At 44.8% G+C, this 22,229-nt stretch overlaps 1 protein-coding gene across 6 annotated transcripts in view; it reads right to left on the reverse strand.

Annotated features, from left to right (window-relative positions):
* Positions 1-20,440, reverse strand: part of LOC106743888 (tensin-1) — a 210,094-nt gene extending 189,654 nt beyond the window's left edge. For 4 of the 6 annotated variants that reach the window (XM_014618138.1, XM_014618145.1, XM_014618142.1 and 1 more), the window contains exon 1: positions 18,664-20,440. In XM_014618138.1, the coding sequence (XP_014473624.1) occupies positions 18,664-18,756 (93 nt within the window). In that variant the 5' untranslated portion in view covers positions 18,757-20,440. The remainder of the gene's footprint in view (positions 1-18,663) is intronic. The other 2 variants (XM_014618136.1, XM_014618135.1) reach the window with 2 other exon arrangements.
* Between the last annotated feature and the right edge of the window lie 1,789 nt (positions 20,441-22,229).

Below are 22,229 nucleotides of genomic sequence, written 5' to 3' on the forward strand. Positions count from 1 at the left end.
TTCTTTATTTTATTTTTCACATTTCACTAGACACACTATCATGACGCCGGTTTTCATTGTTTATCCGGGCGAATAATTATCGGCAATGTAACGCCTCCGCCGACTTTCAGTTTCTGTCAGAAATCCAACGGGATGCAGCCCATAGAGCCTGACAAGACGATTAACGCGCTTCTTTGAACCCCCACAAAACCGGTTTCCTTTTTTCGTGGGTGTCGTCGCCGCCCAGATGCGTCCTGCGAAGGGCGTCGAGTTCGAGCATGTGCGCTCCGCGTTGTTAGGGTGTTGCGTAGATATTCACGAGCGAGAGAATGCACTAATAAAAGGAAGAGGGAAGGCACAACAGCAATCGGACAGAGATCCCGACCTGCTCTAATCTGCCTGGCAGTGAAGTTCTCGTGAGTTTCTTCTTCGTGCCCTTCTTCCTGCCTCTCTCCTTTTCCTTCTCTTCTTCTCTAACGGACGACGCGACCCAAAACGCTCGGACTCGTTTCAGCGCGACGGACGATAATAATGGATTATTAATCGATCCCAGCCTTAACTGGAATTTTCACTCGAAGAACACGGAAAGAGAATAAGAAAATTGTGCACAGTCCCATCCGGATGTTTTTCCAACGTTGAATATCGCTGGAAGATTATTCCAGTGTCACAGAATCCTTATACTCGGCACGCGAGAGCGACACCACGTGAAGCGATATCGCGAGTAATAGCGGTCGATTTTTCGCACAGCGGCAAGGAGCGCGCGAGAACGTTCTCCCGCGGGAAAATCACGTAGGATAGTCCAGTTAACTGGATTTAAGTAGAGGTGAAATCCGCTACGGCTCTCGGCTCTCCGACGAAGTATAAATCGAGACCCGTGATCGACACGGGCGCGGGGGAATGGCGCGGTCAGGATAACCGGAGGTAATGACCATAATGGCGTAACCTTCTGAATTGTAGAAAATACAGTTTCAGCGTATTGCGCGAGATATCGCCGGACAGTGCGCGTCACGTGAATATTATTACGGGAACGCGGTATTAGCAGTTGCCGCGCAGACTACGGACCTTTGTGGCGCGTTACTAGCTACGTAATAAACGTGACGTTGACGCTTCATTGATATCTGTAATCTCGGAAGTCACTAATCTCATCGTTACGGTTGTATCCGTCTATCGCCGGGAAACTAATTGCAGTGGTAGTGCGGTACAGCGAGTATTACGTAATATCGCGTCGCCAAGTATTCCGCTGTGCTTCCGAAGCTCCAGCGAGACGTTCATCTTTCGCGCACGGGGAGAAACATTCGGCTGAATTCACCTGACAGTGAACAAATCGAACACGTTCCGATCAAAGGAAACAGAATTTCTGGCTCTTACGAACCAAATTCGGTTCTTTAGGATCAGAAATTGTTTCCTACGAGCAAAACTCGTTTGATTTGTTTATTATCAAATAAATTCGACCAAACTTTTTTCTCCGTGTATTTTACGTTACGTTGTATAAATGCGTACTTTAACGTGGTATGCGAGCTTTCGAATTTTCGTTATATAATGCATTTTCTACAAAAATAAACTTTGACGTCACGTGTCACACATGTTGCATTATCACTTCAGATTTGCGAGATTAGCGGAAATCGCACAAATCACATACAAATATGTACAGTGGCATCACGATCGTCGCTCTTCGCAGGAAACCACTAATAACAAGACGAATGATTACGAGAATGGATGTCCTCTCCAGGGGACTGAATTTCTGGTAGCGGGTTCATCCGGAAACCCCGTCCCGAAAATTAATTCCAGCTATAAATTCTGATCTTCACCTTTGTTCTCGAGTAGCAAAGGGAATCGCGCGCTGTAATCGTGATTTTCGTGAGAATCCGAGCGGTCGCCTTCACCGTATAAGTCAGCACGCGACCATTACGTACACTTTGATCCTTCGGCTCGATTGCGCGGCCCTTGTCGGGGCTAATGGTCCAAACAGGAAGCGCGAACGTGCTTATACATTTATCCAGACGATCGAATTCCGTTCTCCTTTACGCGCCCGTTCTACACTTTCACGACGAAGCGTCCAACGTGCGCTGGGAAACGCTTTTCCGACATGATTTCTCCGATATCTTTCCTCCGCAATTTTTATATCGAGATTCCAAGCAGCATATGAGTTTTTCTTAACACAAATATTTCACAGTTAATTGATACTTCACTTATGCACGATTAATCTGAATAACTTGTCGATTTTCATTATGAACGATATCGCTTTGTCTTGCGAATAGTTTTTCAGCGGTCGAGCCGATGACGAATGCGGTCATTTTTGTACGGAAAGGCGAAAAGTCATCGCTGAAACTCCCGGGGACCGAAGGGATTTTCCAACGATTTACAGCGGCTTTAAATCGCGCGTACCTCGATATCAGGCGCACTTTGGCCCGACTGGATAGTGGTTGCGTTCATCGTTTAGTCAGCTATTATCCTTGGGGCCCCACGGCCCGTTCTCGATATCGCTGATGAAGTGAAACGCCCGGCCGATGTCGTAACCGAACGATAAATCGTACGCTTAAGAGCTCCTCCGTAATTCTGGAAACGTTTGCTCTAAGGAAGTGCTGGTGATTATGCAATCCGTACTTTCGGTGTCGAGGACTTTATCTGCCCTTTAGCGGCGTTGATTGTTCATCGTTGAGTGCTGGACTAATTACCGACGTCAACGTCGTGTATCGAAAGCGCCGTACTTTTCCGGGCCGAGCACTTTATGTGGGAGAAAGCATGAGGCCCCTCACAAACCGAGACGGAATCTCTTTCTCGGAAAGGTCTGAGAATTGAACACATTGTGAACACATGGTGCACGAGTAAATTGAGCATGTACGATGTTTGAAATATTTTGCTGCGATTTGTAGATTTTTCTCGTATAGGGGAGACTGGGCGAAGTTGACCCAAGAATCATGCCGGCCATGCGTTTTGTTTACATACTTGCGAGAAAAGGGATCGTAAAATATTTCTTTTAGAAAAAATGTATATTGAAAAAAAATAGCTTATATATATATGTAACTAGAAGAAATGAGTAAAACTAGAGAAATAATCGTGATGGTTTTTCTGTATTTTTTAGCATTTTTCACATATTGATTATAGATTTTTCAAGTTATTTAATCATTCTATTTTTTGGAAAGATGCCGAACCAAGAGAGGTACAAAGGAGAATATAGCGCTTACAATATTGCCAAATCTTTTCAGATTAGTTGTCATATACTTAACGGTTATCAAATATTGTGTACTTTTCATATTAATTTCTAGAAAACTAGATGGTCAACGATCTTGTAATTTTTTAATAATATTTCTGCCAATCTCTTTTATTGATTCTTGGCTTTTCATTAAAACCGTAAAAGTTAATTTGATTACTAAAATTAAAAACGTGATGTTGTCGGCTTGGAAGCCGTCTCCGTATTCGTGATATATTGTAATTACTGTTAACTTTGATTTTAATTATCTCAGCTTCGACATGGTTAATTCTTTCTCTAATTTTAATGTGTACAGATCGTATTTCTCGCTCAATTAATATGCTGTTGAAAGTTGAAAAGTTTCTTAAGAAAATAAATTTATGGACCAACTGCTTTAATCCAAATAACATATTACTTCAGTATCCCTTAACAAATATGTACTTGAACATAGCATTTTTTCTTTCAATATACCTATGCTTTAAAAGGAATATTTTGACATTCTTGTTTCACTGTTCTTTTCACAATAAATATATATAAATTAAATGCATAGTCAACAATGATCCTCGGGCCAACGAGATCTCCGCCATAAAGAGACCTGAAATATTTTGTTAGCTGCAGTTAAAACGTAACAATTAAAATGCAACAGAAGGAAATTTCAAGCTTCGAATCAACATGGGAAGATTTACCCGTTTGTTTAGAGATCCTTGCGCTGTACAGTACGTGGCTCGTGAAGTCTGTGCGAAGAATGCAGATCAGGGAAGATGGTTCACAGGTGTGTGTCGCTCATAATTCAGGGAAAGAGAGTGCTCGGACGCGCGAGGGTGCCATCGAGGAGCCATGCAAAGTTCTATCTGATCGATTTAGCTAAACGCCTGCACTATATCACCCTTAACTGATCTTCACCTTTCGCCCTCTTATACACGGTAGATCGTGTTCCTCGCCTTACCCGGTATTTCTTTGCAGCAGTACCGTTCGCTGCAAAATGTATGGTAGCTGCGGGAAGAAAAAGGGGGGCTGTCGCCTCGCGTGAGAACGAAATCGTAGACTGTAGTTTCCGACGCGATAATCACAAAGTATCTCTGTACGGGAATAGATTAGAGATAATATCGTACAATCTATTATAATACGTTTACTGTCTGATAATTTCAATTATTAACACATTATTGCTACTATCGTCATACATGATATAACTGACACTTTATATAAAATAATGAATTTGTTTATTTAATATATTTTATAAACGCAAACATCATATAAAATATAGTTACCAGAAATAAAACACACTGGAAAAAAGCGGTGGGATCAACAAAATCGACGGTCACTTTCATTAAAAAGATTTTGCCTACCGAATAAATTACGCGTTGGCGCGAGAATACCTTTCGTTGATATAATTGTCGAATCGCAATCGTTGAATTTAATCGACAACTCATTACAGTGACGGTATGATTCGTTCAGTGGAAATGATAAACGATGGGTGGTTGAAGAGATTGTGTTCATTTAAATGAAATTTCGTTTAGATTCTACCACTTTTTTCCTCAAGTGTAGAGCGAGCGACTTTCGATTTAAGCGCGGTAGCGAACGCCGTTAAATTCGTGCACCTCGCGCGCGTCTCTTTAATTCCCTTCACCGTAAAGCCCGTCACTCATGTTCAGTATCATGCAAATCAAGCACATTGTGGAAATCGTCTTTCGAAATCGTCGTTGGGTTTCAACAAATCAACACTTCTCTCCTCTCGTTGCGCGCACAAGGGACGCTCGAGGGAGAAAGGACTACCGGGGTTTTGTTCACGGGCGCGCGCAGGCCCTTAGCCTCCGCATTCTCCACCTCGGATGTGCCGTTAATTGTACGCGAAGGACAGCATCCATTCATTACTTCGGTTATTTCAGCCGGCAGTCGCAACCGCGGCGGCGGCATAGAGTAGGCACGACTCCGCGCGACGAAGTCCCCTTTCCCGGCTCGTCTGTTCGTCCTCATTACTGCCGTCCTCTCCAGAAATCATCCGGCGACCCGCGCTCACCTCAGCGACCGTCGCGACGGCGCGGGGTTCGCCGAGCTGATTGCTAGGGATCGCAACGATATTCCCTCTGACGTGGATACGGAAACGAAGTACCCGGGAAATATTCCCGGTACGAGCCGACCGGAGAAAATATAATTGCGGGCCTCTCTCGCGAGGTCGCGAACGCGCGCGCGCGCGCGCGCCGTACTTTGCGCTCGCCGCTGGTGGATCGTTGCACCGTGATTTCATTTGCGTGTTATCCGCTTATGCGCGTTGCAACGCGCTATTATGCATTTTCCGATGCTTCCCAGCGAAAGGGAAAATGCGATTACTCGAAATTGAGTCAAACAACGCTGTTTGCCGACTCGAATAAGGAAGACGGGCGCGTGCGCGACTTTATTCGTTCGCGTTCGCGACTTATCTAATAAAGAACCTCGGGAGAAAATTGCACCCGAGAAGAAAGGAGCGAATGCGTTCTTCATTCTGGGCTTTGTGTAATTGAATATTCAGTTGTCAAAATAATTGCATCACGTCCCTGGTAGAAATGCATGCAGTTTTCTTAGACGCTCTCATCCAGTTATTGTTTAGTATTAATGCATCCTCATTAGTTGTGTCATGCCGCATAGGAAAAGGATTAGAACTTGATAGAGTTTCATTTAATACCTGAAGCAGTTTTTCTGGTAAAAATATCTGCATTTCGCGTATACACAAATGCGTGAAATTTCTACCAGGGATGTTCATTACGAATCCAGATATATTAATGTTTTACACAAATTATATAATTATATAATTTATATAGCAAAATATATCGTTAAGTGCCATTTATCTTACCGTCGATTTGGACACGGAACATTAGCAAACGACACACCGTTCGATTCGCTAATCACCAGATACCGGTCGGATCAATTGAATTCCGATACTGAATTTCACGAGACCCCGCCTCCCAGATTTCCGTTTCTTGCGATCCGTTAGCCATTTATGAGCGACGGAATAACTCTCTCGAATTCGCTGTGAAATAACGCTGTGAAATAACGGCGTATACCCTTAACTACCGCAAATAATCGGTTCATTTGAATAAAATCGCGTCGCGACAGAATCTCGCGATAAAATAGCGCCTTATCCGCGGCGATAAGTCGTCCAACGGCCATACTTCGAGAAAAACTCACTTAATATTCATAGATCTTGTCTCTTACGATCTCGGCCGGTCGATCTCTCGGCATGGCCGGGACGAATATTGTTATCCCACTGTCCAATCCGGATTAACGATCGAAAAAGCGTCCTAATGCCCATAATTAAATTCCGCCGTTAATGCCGCCACTTATACGCCAGTAGGTCCAGCAAAAATTATATATGCACTTTCATCGGACACAGATCTCCTCTCTCACTCTCTCTCTCTCTCTCTCTCTCTTTCCCTTTTTCTCTCTCCCTCACTCTTTCTCATTGCAGTCAAACGATACGAGCATAATAAACATAATTGGTTGCGCGTTAAAATATTTCAGTCGGATTAAAAGTCTGCGATAGGAGACCGAGTGCGTGGATAAGGTGAAAAAGAGAGAGAGAGAGTGAGAGAGAGAGAGAGAGAGAGGCAGACAGCGACGTAGTCGTAAACTATTTTTGTCAGTCGCAGCTAACCGATCATAAACACCGAGTGCGTGTCGTCGTCGTCGTCGTCGTGGTGATGAATTTTTTTCCCCCACATCATGTGTGAAGCCGCGATCGTAAACGCTTTGCATTTGCGCGAAGTCGCGCTGGGAAACGCTTTATTCCCTGACATTTCCCGGTACCGTCCGGCGGAATTATCATATTACACGTATGCGCGGCGGCGTACCGCTGACGCTTTCGGACTTTTCCGCTGATATGAGATATTCAACCGGTGGACTATCGCACTCTTACGTAAAGAAAAGAGAATCGCGCGCGCGCGCGTTGTATCCGCGTGAGATTGAGTCATCGCGCGAAACATGACTTCGCAATTAATTAGCGATACATTGTTTACCGACGAGAGAGAAAAAAGGGAACGCACAGGTTACGTAAATGATTTGTATCCGTCGCTCGAAATGTCATGAGTTCGATCGTGTTCGAAGATTTGCAACAATAACCTAGACAACATAACGTTTAAAATGAGAATATAAGAGGTCTGAAAGACTTCCTTAAGATATCTATCAGACGTCTCACTTACAAACGTCTCTGCGACGTCTTACATTCCTGTTATGTTGTCTGGGAAGTGCGACTATTGAAACTCGATTAGGTCATTGTATTTCTTTTTACCGTGAGATAATGGTTGGATTCGGACAAGCAGACGCGGATTGTTGATTTTCTCTGAGGATAAATTGCACTATCTTCAGACGCGTTCTCTCGGCGAGAGAACGGCGAAGAAATATCGGTGGATGTTAATGCACACCCCGCAGCCTCGTCTGACATACTAAGTGCGTGTTATTCGCCACACACGGAGCTTTCGATTCTTTGGGAGCCGATCGGTCGCATCAATTATTCAAAACAATGAGCCGCGGATCGGACGCCATGCGTGGAACGTGGAGGCCCTGCTCCGGGATTGTGGCTACCTCACCGTCATCGTTTCATGCCAAACTGCGATGATCTATACGCCGGGTCGCGAAGTCTGCCTTCCGCGTGGAGAAATCGCGGAGGATCGAGAGGAGAAACGCCGGGGAATCGTCCGTTGGAATTTGTCATTTCGCGTCGTCGTGTAATTAATATCACGGAGATCATTTGGCGCGTCCACCGTTAATGATACTGTGTTGCGGGAAATGATTACAGGCTGTCCGAGGTGGAAAATATCCGCCTACGTAGAGATCCGCACAAATGGGGGTTTTAATGAAACATTCTCGACTTTTAACCCGCAAACGATAGAAGTTCACCAGCCGCAATCAACGTTACGCATACGCAGAAAGAAATTAGTATCAATTCAAGACTCATGTCGAGCATGAATATATGATCTAATATGAAGATAAAACTTGTCCTTGCATGAAAACAATTTTATATAGTGCCATTAAAAATGTATTCATGTTATTTCGGAATAATTTTTATGAATTAAGGAGGAAAAATGTTGATAAAAAGAACGGATAAAAAGAAAAAGAATGGATAAAAAGAACGATATTTTCAAACTAAAAATTGTAGAGGGGTTTAATGATACCGTTCTTTCTGTTCAATATTTTTTCCTCTCAATTCATAAAAAAATATTCTTAAATAACATAAGTAAATTTTTCGTGTAACTATATAGAATTTCTTTATGTATATATGGGCAAGTTTTAATCAGAACATGTTCTTAAAGTTTGGCGACCTTTTTTTCTGAAATATCTCGTATATTATTTCTTATATATGAAAATGTGAATCTTGAATGAATACATTGGAAAAAATGCTGTTGATCATTAAAATTTCCAACGGTAACGTAATTAGGGCAAATCTTCTTGATTCAGTGGCAAATGTCATTTCATACCGTTGGAAATTCTATTGATTCAACGGCATCTCTTTATCGTGTGCTAATTTTTTTCTTCATGTAATCATTTACGAAATAACGCGTGAGAGGCTGCGAGTCCTTATGCACTTGTGAATAACCACGATTAGTATTATGGATCCTGATTTCTATGCGATGAACGAACGACTCAATGCCATCAGTGTGATTATTACAATTAAATCACGCGGCAGGGAACCGACCATGATTCATTCTCACGGCACATCGTGCATTATTATAACGCTTGATATCGGCACGGTGCATTTCCTGTCCATGAACATCATCAATTAATCCTGGGAACAATACGAGATTGTATATCGCAATGAAACAATGACGAATAAGAATATAAAGTAAATATTGCAAATTTCGTCGACCGTTCGTGACGGCGACGATAGGCAATTGGAATACATTGGTAGGTAACAATAACGCAATTTTGTAAAGTATCAATCTGAGACAAAATATATGCAAGTTAAACCGCTGTAAAATCGACTGTACGTATTTAGCGCGAAGAATTTAAATTGAATTCTACACACACACAGTCGTATAAACACACACGACTGAAACTCGAGGAAGCGTATATCTTTCCAACTGGAAAGTTTCCGCGGGCAACGATCGTGATTAACGGCGAATGTCGAAAATTAATTCGGAAGAAGGATCGGAAGGGCGCGACTTTCTCTCGACGAGATCTTCGGAAGCGCGCGCTCTTCTCGGCCGAGAGATCTAATACCGTTTCACTACGAAAGTTGACCCTTCCGTGGACAATGCCGCGCGAAAATACGTCGCGTGTTCTAATTGCGGAACTTTTAATTGCGCATCGTCGTGCAACTGCAATTAAGGAATCTTCTTGAGAGAGCTCGGCCATCGTCGTCGCCAATGGCGCGGAACCTCGGGACGTCGTTCGTGATATCGCGCGATTTAATCTCCCCGTATTTGTCTGTTCATTTCTTCTCCTGCGACCCAGTGCTCGTTGAGGGTCTCTTTAACTCCGCCGCGCTCTTCCTTTCGCCCGGGTATCACTCGCGCTTAATCCGCGATGTAGAAAGCGGTCTTTGCGCGCGCGGCGAGAGCAACACTTGACTCAGTCCTACGCAAAAAGAATCAGACAAGTCGTATCCCGCTGAAACGAGAGTGCTCTTCGTGCACACGTGTGCCACGTCTGTTGACACGGTTATTCGGCGAGTCGCGTTTCGCTGAAAACCGACTACGTGTCTGTACACTGTTAGAAATTGAGCCCGGCGAGCTGCAAACATCACGTTTTAAATCAGGATCACACGAGACGTCTTTGTCAGCGAGACTTGCGCAGATAAATCAACTTGACGTTTCCGATTAAAAGGACGCCGTCCTTTGATCGCGAGGCATCCCGAGAGGCAGTGATGAAGATATTTATTAATGCGATATCGCATTGGCCTCTCTCACTCACACTCGGAAGCCCGAAGCTTGCAATACAATTTAATTGCCGACGGGAAACGAGAGTCACTCACTCGCAACACAACTTTAATCTCGGGCGAAGACGACGCAGTCGTTTTGTGGAGCTGATGCCGCGCTGCTATTAATAGCGCTCGATATTAGTATTATTAAACGCGGATGTATTATTTAGCGCGCAATTCGAAATTAATATAGACGTTTGCTTATTGCGATGTACACGGTAGAATAAATTCACAATCGATTTATGAGAATAATATTTTTGATATATTAATATTGTATGTATTGATAATTTATTTATTTCGTGTACAATTTTCTATATTCTCAAAGTGAAGAGATAAAAAATGAAAATACACCTATATAGATCATTCGAACGTTCATTATTGCGAAAATTCAACATTAAAACGGGGTGACCTGGGTGATGTCAACATCGCGCGTGATTTATGTACGCGCCTCCGAATTTTGAATACTGTAAAAATATCCGCGACGAGATTGGTGGATAGACTTCCATGTAGACGACAACATCGCCACGACGACAGACGGGAGAACAAAAACCCCACCGTTGTTATTTTTAACGCTTATATTGCGGAACGAGAGTGTCCTTGTCTGTGGTCTGCGATCCAAATCGCCGTAGACGTCCCTGATGCCAAAAATAAGACAAGGGTGAAGCCACTAGGTAATTGACTGACTCGCTCTAATCTTGTTAGGGCGATTCGCCCTGAATTTGGACTGGATCAGCATCAAAAGTCGGAAAGAAGGTCGTAGAAGCGACTCGTGTGAGATGTTAGCTCTAACGTCGACGCTGGTTTCTGAAAGAACTGATAGTTTCAGGCACGCCGCAATAGAAAGAGAGAAAGAGAGAGAAAGGTTATCGCTCTAGGGACGTACTCCTCTAAAAGTGTGAAAAATTGATACGGAACTGTAAAAGAGAACAAGAAAAAGGACTTAGGACCTGCAAATAATTAAATGTGTTGGACAAGGTAGGTCTTAGGACGTATTTCGAGGTAGCGGGTTAATTTATGCTTTTCGCCAAACTGATTTATAAAATTTGATTCTTCGAGATAGACAAAAGCGTTTATTTTCGCTCTAACGCCCTGCATTTTAACAGCGTTAAACAAATCACAAAAAACATATACACATATATGTATATAAAGGTTGAAATACAATAAGGAAAAAGAGATTACAACGCGGCAGAAATGACATTAGCGAGCTGTTAAAAATCAGCGCGGTTTCCGCCGCTTGAATCGCACGTTACGTAAGACCGATCGAAATGACGGCGATTCATAGCGGGGGGATCGGCAAACAGACGGACACAGACTGTTTTCTCGCGCGGCTGATTTCTATATTCCGCGCGGAGTATTGGATCCATTGAGGCCCCTCATAACCGCGCATTACGACCGATCGGTTCCTGAAAACTCCGTCCGACACGATAATCTTCGTCGAAAGGTTACCGGGCGCGCTCACGATTTCGCCGGCCCGCGGGCTCGCAATTCGCTTTGTGGATTAGGAAATTCGCGCACGGCAATCATTCGGCGGTTCTTGAATCGTCGATTCGAACGAGTGCGTGAGGAGGCTATCGATTAGCTATCACATCGCACACGTACATCTGCTGTGGAAGATCCGCATAGGTTCGCCATCAAGTTTCGGCATATTCCCCGAGTCGAAATTTAAGTCCTACATTAAGTCTCCAAAAGTCTTCTATTATATTCCTTTGATGCTATAAACGAGGAAATTATCCTCGTTTTCTTCGCCGGAAGATTTAATGTAGATCTAAAATTTAATTTTAATGTGGAACTAAATTAGACTTAAAGTAAAACTAAAATTTCGACTCGGGTTGGCATTGGTACGATTATGCCTGCGTTTCGGGTATCGAGGCGCATGGAAAAGCCACGTACTGCTCTTAAGGCAATATTATGACTGCGCTCGCGGCGAGGTGTAAGAAAAATACGTGTGCGAAGAGCAAACAGCGTGAGGTATTGAGCAAAGCTGCGAGTAAACGTGGAATGAGTTTGTGCGCGTGGGTAGAACCGACAGCGTACGCCACGAGGGATCCGACATTTCGAAAGACACATCGCGTATCGGGCTTGTTGATGTTTAAAAAGTCGGGGGATATTACAGGATCAATATAATAGAGAATTGCTTTTCAATTACCTCTTAATTCGCGTGGGCGTATCTCCTACGACGCGACGTGTCGGTGATCCAAAGCCGCGGGAATCGCTTTGTCTCCAGTCAGGATAATTTCCGCGATATTTTTCCCCGAGAGCTCTCTCTCTCTCTCTCTCTCTCTCTCTCTTTCTCTATTATTGGTTTTTCAATTATGATAATTTAATGATCGTGTGAAATATAACGAAGCAGAAGGAATGAAATATATCTGATTGCCTCCGATTCGAGCTGCAACTAAATATAGCGATTTCGTTATTTTCAATATTATCGCGCACGTTAATACCCTCTTTTAATTAAATATTGCAATAATCAATAATATATTCGGACAGTGTAATCCTCGATCGGTCGCGCGAGCGCTCGGCCGTTCGATTAAAATTCCACGGTACACGGATATTTTCCCCCCCTGCGGAAAACGTCAACTTTTATATCAATTTTCCTTTATTTTTCGGGAGAACGGATCGCAGTGCGGCGTTGTGAGCGCGAGTGTATGTCGCGCGACATGATACTCAACGTGGGGGAATGGAAACGGTTTAACTCTCAGGATTCCGTGTGACGAGCGCTTTATTTTCGGACTGATACAGGAGATGTTGCTCGCGGCAGGAGCGACAAACGGTCAGAGAACTGAACACACTCAGACATACGGATCTCTTCTTCGGTTTCAACGGGAAGTTTGATAATGTTTATCGAGAGTGAGCCGGGATTCTTTCGAACTGGACTAATTCAAATAGTCAAATGATGACGGAGAATATATTGATGACATATTGAAGGCATGAGTGTCATATCGCCGTCAATATACTATTAATATGCTACTCTCCGCCGTCATTTGGCTATCTGGGTGCACTGATAGGAAATTATAGTCATTTTCAGTGCCAAATATATTTTCGCGCAACATGCATGTAAGGTTATTATCACTAACGCTGCAATACCACTCGTCGGAAAAATAGTTCTAAATATTTTTATTAAAATCAAAAGAAAGGGTTGGCACCGAAACCGGTTATGCTTTTTCATCGGTATCCTTTACAAAAGTACAAAAAGTATATCAGGCTAGAGATGTTTATAATACATTTATCTGTCCGGATGCAGGGCTTCTCTGGCCCGAAACCGAAGAATCGGCAGATAAACAGGGCGGCCCGAGATAAAGGTCTCAAGAACTTGGGCTGCGGCATGTGAGAGTGGGCGGCGGAAAAATCGGCCAGGCCCCGCGGCCCCGCTAATTTAATTGCCGGTCTTTACATCGCGAAGGAGCGCGCACGACGGTGGGCGGTATTTCGTATACGCGCGTGCATACACGCGTGCAGGTGTACCACCGCGTCGGTACCGATAATAGTACGGTTATAATAACAGAGAGCGGCTCTCGTACATGAGCTCTCGCACGGCGCTCAGAAACGCCGACGCGCCGCTGGAAAGCGCGGTGCTCGGACCGGCCTTAAAGCACCGGCGGATACATGCGTAGGGAAAAACATTTTCTCGTCGCGCCTATCTCTCGTACGATCTTTGTTCATAGACTGGTCTAATAGCGGTGGTGTGCGCGACCCTCCGCGCTCTTCTACAGGGTGTCTCTCTCGGCCCGGCATTATGTTACCGTCCAAACAGAATTTATTGAGGTCTTACGTTCTTTTTTTTTTTCTAGGCACTGCTTTTTAAAGTTGGCGTGAGAAAATGGAGTGTGCCAGCGAACTGTCAGGCTCCGTTTTGTTGCGACAGAGGACGCCGCCAACTCCGTGTCTTTGTAGAAAGATGTCTAATATACGCAGATATTTAGTGTATTTAGTATACACAGAAAAAAGTGCTAGGTTCAAGTAAATGATTACTCCAATACACCTTAGTAAATATCTAGTCGAATACAGCACTTCTCTCTCTCTCTCTCTCTCTCTCTCTCAGTGTGCGTTGAGATGCTTAAGGCATTGTATCGTGCGATTAACATATTAAAATAGAAACGTTTCTATTGAAATATAACAATCAGTGAGAGAAATGTCAAGAGTCACACAAAGTGATAGCTGCGATTGATTACTTGTTGCGAGACATAATAATGACATAATAATGACACAAATATAAGCAATGACGTCATTGAAACATGTAAACATTTCTCTGCAAATATATGACTTTATCGCTCCTTACGTTCACCGCGTATGCACTCGCTCGTGCGAGCGCGCGTTACCAACACACGCGCGCTGATAATTCGCGTTCCATATGTCGATAGGAACGGCGCTCCGGTTGTAATCGTTACGCGGAATATCGCGTATCGCGTTTAAAGTGCCGCTTTAATGGAAACGCCGTGGCGAACCGCGGGTGGCTTAGCATTATTTAATTGCCGGCCTCTTAATACGACCGTTGTTTTTTTTTGTGCGCCGACGATTTTACTCTCGGCGCGCTTCCGTTCGCGATTAGCGTCCGCGAAACCGAGATCTCGCTTCTGTACGAACGGAGAATTCTCTACGCCGACGCGCATCCCGAACGGAATTTCACCTCTCCCCTCGCGCGGTAATTTCGGTAAATTCGAGATTAATTAAAACGAGAATCTCGCGCGCACGCGCTGAAACTCGGCGCAGTGCTCGGCGATTTCAAAATCATTCCGCCGCTCGATTAGCGGTGCGTGTGTACTTTTACGATTTGTGTATTCGCGCGATTTCATTTGTAACGGCGCCGTCGTAAACGGTATGCAAATACGGTAGTTCAGTGACGTGAATTGATCGCGCAATGAATCGCGCGCGAATTAATTCAGCGGACCCGACGGTGTGTCTCCCGTTTCATAAATTATCCGCGAGAAAATTCAACTCGATCGAAACGCACCGCCGGGTGAAGTCGTCAATTAGCCGTTCTTTTCAAACGCGACAGCACGAAGCGGCCTCGTAATGACGTACTATTTTGACGGTGTACACGCGCTCTCGTGTACGTCTGTTGCGACAGCTTGCGGCCGATACATGCGGTATGCAAAGAGAGCAGAAACCTGAAACACGAGCTCTTCGCGCGAATGTCTCGTGCCACCTAGGCAGCACTTTTTGCTCTTCCTGGATTGTAATTTTACCTCGCCAGTCGGGAAAAATGTCATATCAATGTACGCGTACGTACGTACAAGTAAACGCCACGCGCCGGCAACAGACGGAAACGCGAGTAATTGATTCTCAAATAATTACCGGAGTCGAGTTTCTTCCGACGCGATTGATTTATCCCGCCGCGTTACATCATTGTTATTCGATATCGGTTGTTGTTCGAGATCATTATTACTAGACGCATCGGGTAACAAATTACTCGTTAAAAATGTATTTCACGCAGGAAAGTGAGGCCTTTTTGGATTATTTACCACAGGATGCGGTAATTAGTATTGCCAGTTTGAATATATTCGAAGAGTGAAAATCTTTCTTTAAAGATGAAAATGAAAATAGTTTTCATTTGCAGAAGGTGTTTGTATGCCATGACTATTGGTTTAATGCGTAGTTTTTGTGCAGTAAAAATTCACGCGGTAAATATACATTTTGTACTTGTGTTAAAATCGGTTCTTCTTAAAATTTTCGTATTAAATCTTCAACATACCCGTGTGTTAATTCGACGTATTATTTTGTTACCTCAGCATATTTTACATAATATTGATATTCAATATGTGTAAATCTTAAAATAATACATTTTATGCTTTAATGTCAATTAATATATTACGAATATTATATTTTGTTCATTTTTTATATAATATTTGTGTTACTTTTCGACATATTCATCTTATATTAAATTAACACAAAAATTTCGCCGGATTGTTTGGGACATGTGAAATATGTTAAATTTAACACAAAATTTCTTATTGTGTACGTAGAATAAAATATTTCCGAAATCTCACATTAATCTCCAGAAAATACATATAAATTCGGGCGCGACAAATGTTGATACTTAGTGTGAGATTAATTTGTGGTCGTTCTGCTTCTTCGTCGTCGGCGAACGTATCCGCACAAGTGTCACGCGATTTCTCAGTGATTGCAAAACGATACCGTAACAATATCCGTATAAAAACGAGTCAGCCGGTGCAATATCATGACTCGGGTCTCGTTGTAATTTTAACAAGTGGCTAACACACCGCGTATGTTATTACTGGCTTAATTACTGGGTCGTGCCCGAGATATCGTCGGATCGATGGCGGTACCCGCGGGGCGTCCGTCGAAAGGGACCCAGAACCGAGGAAAAGGCCGACGCGAGGGGAATTAATAAATCAGCTCGCCGGCGGAGGAGGAGACGTTGACCACCGTGGTGCCCCGCCGTCATTTCGGGATTTCGTATCTCTCGATCTCACGGCATCCCGAGATGAAGGAAACTTCTGCCTAATAATCATCATCATAAGTAGGAACCCTCCCGGAGGTTTCCTCTCCCGTAATAGAAGACTCTTCCTTGTCTCCTTTCTTTCTCGCTCTCTCTCTCTCTCTCTCTCTCTCTCTCTCATGTCGCGTTGCTTACCATCGGGATGCGCGATTCATGAGCGTCCTTATTTTTTTTATTTCTACTCTCGATCGGATATTCGTGTGGGAAGGGTAATCGATAGAGCGGCGAGAGAGGAAATGGGTGGTACGACGATCAACAATGAATATTTATACGAGTTATCGCGGAATTATTGAACTTCGGGGATAAGCGAGTTGACCTGAGACGTTGTTTCACGGAGGGCTAACAATGTATAATGCCGTAGGTGGTGGAAACTAGAGCGTCGGAATAATTACTCGTTTCATGAATCAAGTCGCGTTTCGAATTTAATTGAAAAAAGTTTCCTCCGTAATCTCATCACGCTCTTATTTTCCCTACGAATATCCCTCGAATGTCCAGAGCGGAAACGATACTGCGGAGCTCGCGCATTCGCGAGAACTGTTACGGGCGGCGATCTTTAGATTAGACAACGCAAACTCCGATGCAGCCACAATCGTCCCAACTCCCGTTCGGGTTATGTGAGGTTATTTCCTCTGTTGGTTGTAATTATTTAATTACGCGGGAACGATCGTACTCGGGCACTCAACGTCATTTTACGAGCCAATCGAGCGAACGAAAATTTTCCACGGTCATAAGAGGAGTACTCCGCACATTCCGCCCATACGTCATAATTATGAAGTACCAATAAAGCACCACCGGGTACCAGGATACCTCTTCCCGTCCGGCTCAAGCTGCTCATTGAAAAAATTAATAGTCACAAGACGGCGGGGGCCATGTGCCAGCATGTCGGATAGACCAAGTGGAACATTATCACAGTTTTTATTCCCAGTCTTAGTTAAAAGTTCAATTATAATATCCTCACCGAGAGGGTTTAATTTCGAAGCGCGAGTGTGGATAAGTTCACCCATTGGAAATAACATTACCCCGCTGCAGTTTGCACAACACATTCCCTTTATTGAGTGCCGTGAGAAAATTCGACCGACTACAGTTCATCGTCAATTTTATCACATTATTTTCTAAAGTGCCATTAATGTATTATCACTGAGATGCAGTCGATCGTCATTGATGGTCATAGTTATAAGTACAGCACCGCGAATCAGTAAAATTTCGCTGAGAAAATTTCACTGAAAAAATCTGTTAATAGCAACGACCTGTTTTCATCAGGGAAATCTGACCGCAGAAACAGTGAAAAAAGATATTATTTATTACTTCTGTTTTATTATTTTAATATGTATATACTTAATAAGTATATACTTAATATATTTAAGATATCAATGATTTTACCTGTAATATTACTAATATCAATGATTTTACCTGTAATATTACTAATTAGGTTATTTAATTTAACGTTTAATTATTAATTTTATTTAACTTATATTTTATTTAACTTATATTTGTGAAAGGCATACTTATACTGATGAGACTCGAAACCTATGGCTCTTGAGTGTACTACCTCACGGCAAATACGACTTATGATTGAATGCATATACCTATATATATACCTATATATATATATATACATTTCTAGTACGGAGCATGTAACTGTAATTTAATGAATTTTTCGTTGGCTAAAATCAATAAAATATAAGATAAAAAAGCTAAGCAGAAATGTTTCCATGAAAAATGAGCGAATATTCATTGATTATCAGTACAATATTGAAATTACAAGTACACATTATACGTACAAATTTGTTGATTCAATTAATGACATTTTCGACTTAAGGGAGTAAGATTTCTGATTTGATGAATTACTGCTTACAATAATCACTTGTTATCGCGTTCCTCGAGACAAATGATTTCTGTTAGCAAAGAGAAAGACACGTTTCTTGAGCGTGATCCTCTTGCAGATTTCATGAATTTACATTTTCGCGTCTTCCGCTCGTTCAAATTTTAAGAGATTCTTCCGGAGAGAAACCGATACGCGATTGTGCTCCGTGAAATTCTCGGAAAGAAGCGGGGCTCGAATGAAACGTAAGTCTTGAGTTTTCGCTCGGCTCGTCGCGGGATTCGCCGCGAGAAAGTCGCGCGGAAAACGTTTCGAGAGAATCTTACCTTGACAAGCAGGTGGATCGGTTGACTGACGCTGAGTGGCTTGCCCCTCCTGGCCTTCCCGCCTCCACCACCCAAACACTTTATCCACGGCATTCCTGGAGCGTTTCCTCGCCTCTGCCTGTTATTCGCAGTCTCCTCCTCCCTTCCTCCTCTTCGTTTACGCGATTCCTTCGCTCGCCGTCTCCTTCCCCGTCTAAAACTCCCAGGACTTCTCACTCGTCTTCTCCAAACTCCTCCGTGTCCGGTGCATCGCGCGACTTACGACGGCTCCCTTCCAGTCCGAAGAGCTTGTGATCGCGAATTCAAATCTACCGCTCGCGTTCCTCTTAGGAGGGACGAATTAACCGTCGAGCGAGAACTGTGCAGTACTTTCCCGGCTTCCGGTACTTTTCCGCGCTTCACGCGGATAACGACGTGATTCACGGCGTCAAGACGTCGCGGAGATCGCTGAAAACTGTTCCCGCGCTACTTCGACGGGAATCTTCCCTTCAGCGAGTTCCGATCGGGTTCTATCGATCGACACCCGATTTATGCTTTTTCGGTGGAGTGAATTTTTACTTTGCGGGATAAGACTTTCAAGTTCTCCGAGGGCAGGATTTCCGCGGTCACGACCTCGGGAGACTTTTCAGGAGTTGCCGCGGGCCGCGAAACTTTCGGCGGAATATGTGCGCGGGAGTGAGATTGCGAGGGTCCTTCCGGGACGCCCGTGAAGAATTGGTTTCGTCTCTCAGGCGTGGAAGTTTTATCTGCGAGTTACTCTAAGCGCTCGTCCTTCCCTGGGATCTCATAATAGAGCTGTGTTCACACCTTCCCGGAAGTATCTTCTGGATCTGTCGGCGCGAACCTTTGAGAATAACCGCGGGATTCCCCGCGCGTGAGATGTAAGGAGTCTCAATAGGGATCCTCGGCTTCTCGAATAACCTTCTGCCCTTTGAGGATTTCCCTCCTGCCTTCTTTCCGCGCCGTTTTCGAGCTCCGCTTGAAAATACGCCCGCGCTCGGCCCCGTGGAACACCTACAATTCAATACGAATGCGATCTCGATTAATGCTCCGATTAAATGCAACGCGCGCCGCGGTATCGCACGGTTTACTCGATGCGAACATTAAATCTCGTTACCGCAGCTTCCTTTCCCTCGGTATCGTTGCGCTTAATTAAAAAATATGAAAACTGCCGTTGTTTCGTTCAGGGGTATGGCAGCGATTGCTTAGTTACGTCGCGTTTCTCCGCATCGGCGAAGTCCCTGATTTATTCACGCTCGCTCCGCACATAAATAAAACCGATTCTCTTTTTCCCTCTCGTTGCAACGTCATCCGTCAACAATGGTGGAGCAGCAAGTTCACACTCGACGAAACTTCCGGATCTCTCAGTCCGTTGAACCGATATCAATTTTCCGATTTTCGCTCGTCCAATTTTTCATTGACTACGCGCGGCGAGAACGATCACGCTTGGATCTTCCGCGTCGTTTAAACGAACGAATTAAATCCGATGGAACGTCGGCGATTGTTAAGCACATCTCTCTCTCTCTCTCTCTTCTTTTCTTTTCCTCACATACGCCCGACGACTGATCTCTCCCGTGCGATTCCTGTCACATTTCCGGCGCGATTCACACCATTTCCGTCGCTCGACGCGATGGCGAGAGTCCACAACGCGAGGGAAGAAACGGGAAGAAAATGTTGTTATTGCAGAGCGGCCGTGCGAACGAGTTTTCCTCCTGGCTTTTCCCTCACGTGGCACCGCATCGGCGTGAAACGAGCGACGTCCGCTCTCGCGCACGGCTCTCGCAAGACTGGCGGCTGTCCAGTTCGCTATCGTCGATTTTATACGCGCCTTGTCAGCGCGTACGAGTTGGGTCGGCGCTCGCGTTATCGGCGGAAAATGCTGAAGACGAGCACTCGTCGCGTCTTCGATCGATTTTCAATTTCGCGACGCGTTATGTATCGTACGGTACTCCGAAAGGAAATGTTCTCGCTGTCGGCGGCCGGGACTCGGCGTGTCAATTTGGCCCTTTGTAGTCACGTCGCGGAACTCCGAAGCTCGTCGCGACCGCGCTTTAGAATACGCCGTCACGTAATTGTCAACAGTGTCGGAATGGTCGGTTTTGATTAAAACGTTCGTTGCCTCCTTCTCTCGCTTACATCACGTCATGAACTACGACTTTCCGTAGACTCTACTTCCGTCAGATGTACCGGCCGTTACCGTATCGATCACCGGGTTCATTATAGATGTATCAAAACCTTATTACATTATCGTATTGCGTTACATCGCGAGCACACAACGCCACTATTTCTCATCCCGTGGCGACACGTCAGACTTTAATAGATGCGCCCTAAGAAATTCAGATCACAGTCCTCCATTCTCATCGATCATAGTACGAGTTGCGAGACAGTGCCTCTAGCTTCTCCTCCTTATACTGTGCCGGTCTGCGTCTCGCAGGAGGATCTCACCTTAATTTTTCATCGCGGCGCGAAAAACTTACGGGCAAATTCGTCGTCAAAAATTCATCTCCCCGTCGTCGTCGTTGACGTCGTCGCGCCTCCCGCAGTTCTTATCTTCAACTTTTCCATAATCCACACTGAAACTTCACCAACATCGCCAGATCCATAGTTAACACGTCACTGCGCTTTGATCAATAATACATACAGAGCCCCAGTCCCTTGTACGATTCAGCGAGGATAAATGTCGTCGTCTCCGACGCGAAAGCGCGACTGTGCCAGCAGCACTTTGCCAAAAACGTCCACTGTTTCGTCACGACAATTCGGATGAGATTCGATTAAAAACCGCCAAGATCCATCTCTCCATCCCCCACCTGCCGCCTCGGATTCCTTTCCTTCACGTTTAGAGAGGCTTATTAATGCACACGCGCGGGATACGCGACTACGTCTCGATCGTAACGCTGCACAAAAGTCGAGTGTCGTATCGCGTGCCGGTCCCCATTATTTACGGCTCGACCCCGTAGTATACGATATAGAGGCCTCACGATCTCCCGTCGGGGCCCACCCCGGGTCAGCGGCACCCTCCCGTCGCGGAATGCAGTTCGACAGATCGCGGGTCTACGTGTCTATGCCGATAAGCTCGTCGCCGATCTTCATCGTCCATGAGAAGAAACCCTCCTCTTCCGCCCTCCCTCCCTCTCTCCCTTCCACCTCTTCTCTCTCTCTCTCTCTCTCCCGTCCTCCCTTTATCTATTTATTATATAGCTGGAGTAATCGATCAGCAATCTCGACGTGATTAATCGATCGGGAAGTCAGATTCAGGATGGCGCGTGCGCGACTGAAAGGTGGAAAGAGAGATCGTTCAATTTTTACGTGCGGCGATCCCCGCCGACCGACCGACTTGCTCCGTGGTCTGCCGACGACTGACAGAAAATATAGTCGGGACCACGAGGAGAGCCCAGAACGGCCCTGCCGACAGGGCCCGAAGGGACCCACAATCCGTGTCGAATAGAAGCCGCAGCTCCACGCAGCATCTGCGACTGGCCGGAGTCTCCAGGATGTCTGCGTGAGCCCCGGCGCGCTTTCGAGGTCGCCTAGGATCGATTCGCTTCCGGTCGCGCCGTGTTTACGGC

Source organism: Dinoponera quadriceps, unplaced genomic scaffold (assembly GCF_001313825.1).
Source record: "Dinoponera quadriceps isolate SergipeBrazil2010 unplaced genomic scaffold, ASM131382v1 scaffold1070, whole genome shotgun sequence".
NCBI lineage: Eukaryota > Metazoa > Arthropoda > Insecta > Hymenoptera > Formicidae > Dinoponera > Dinoponera quadriceps.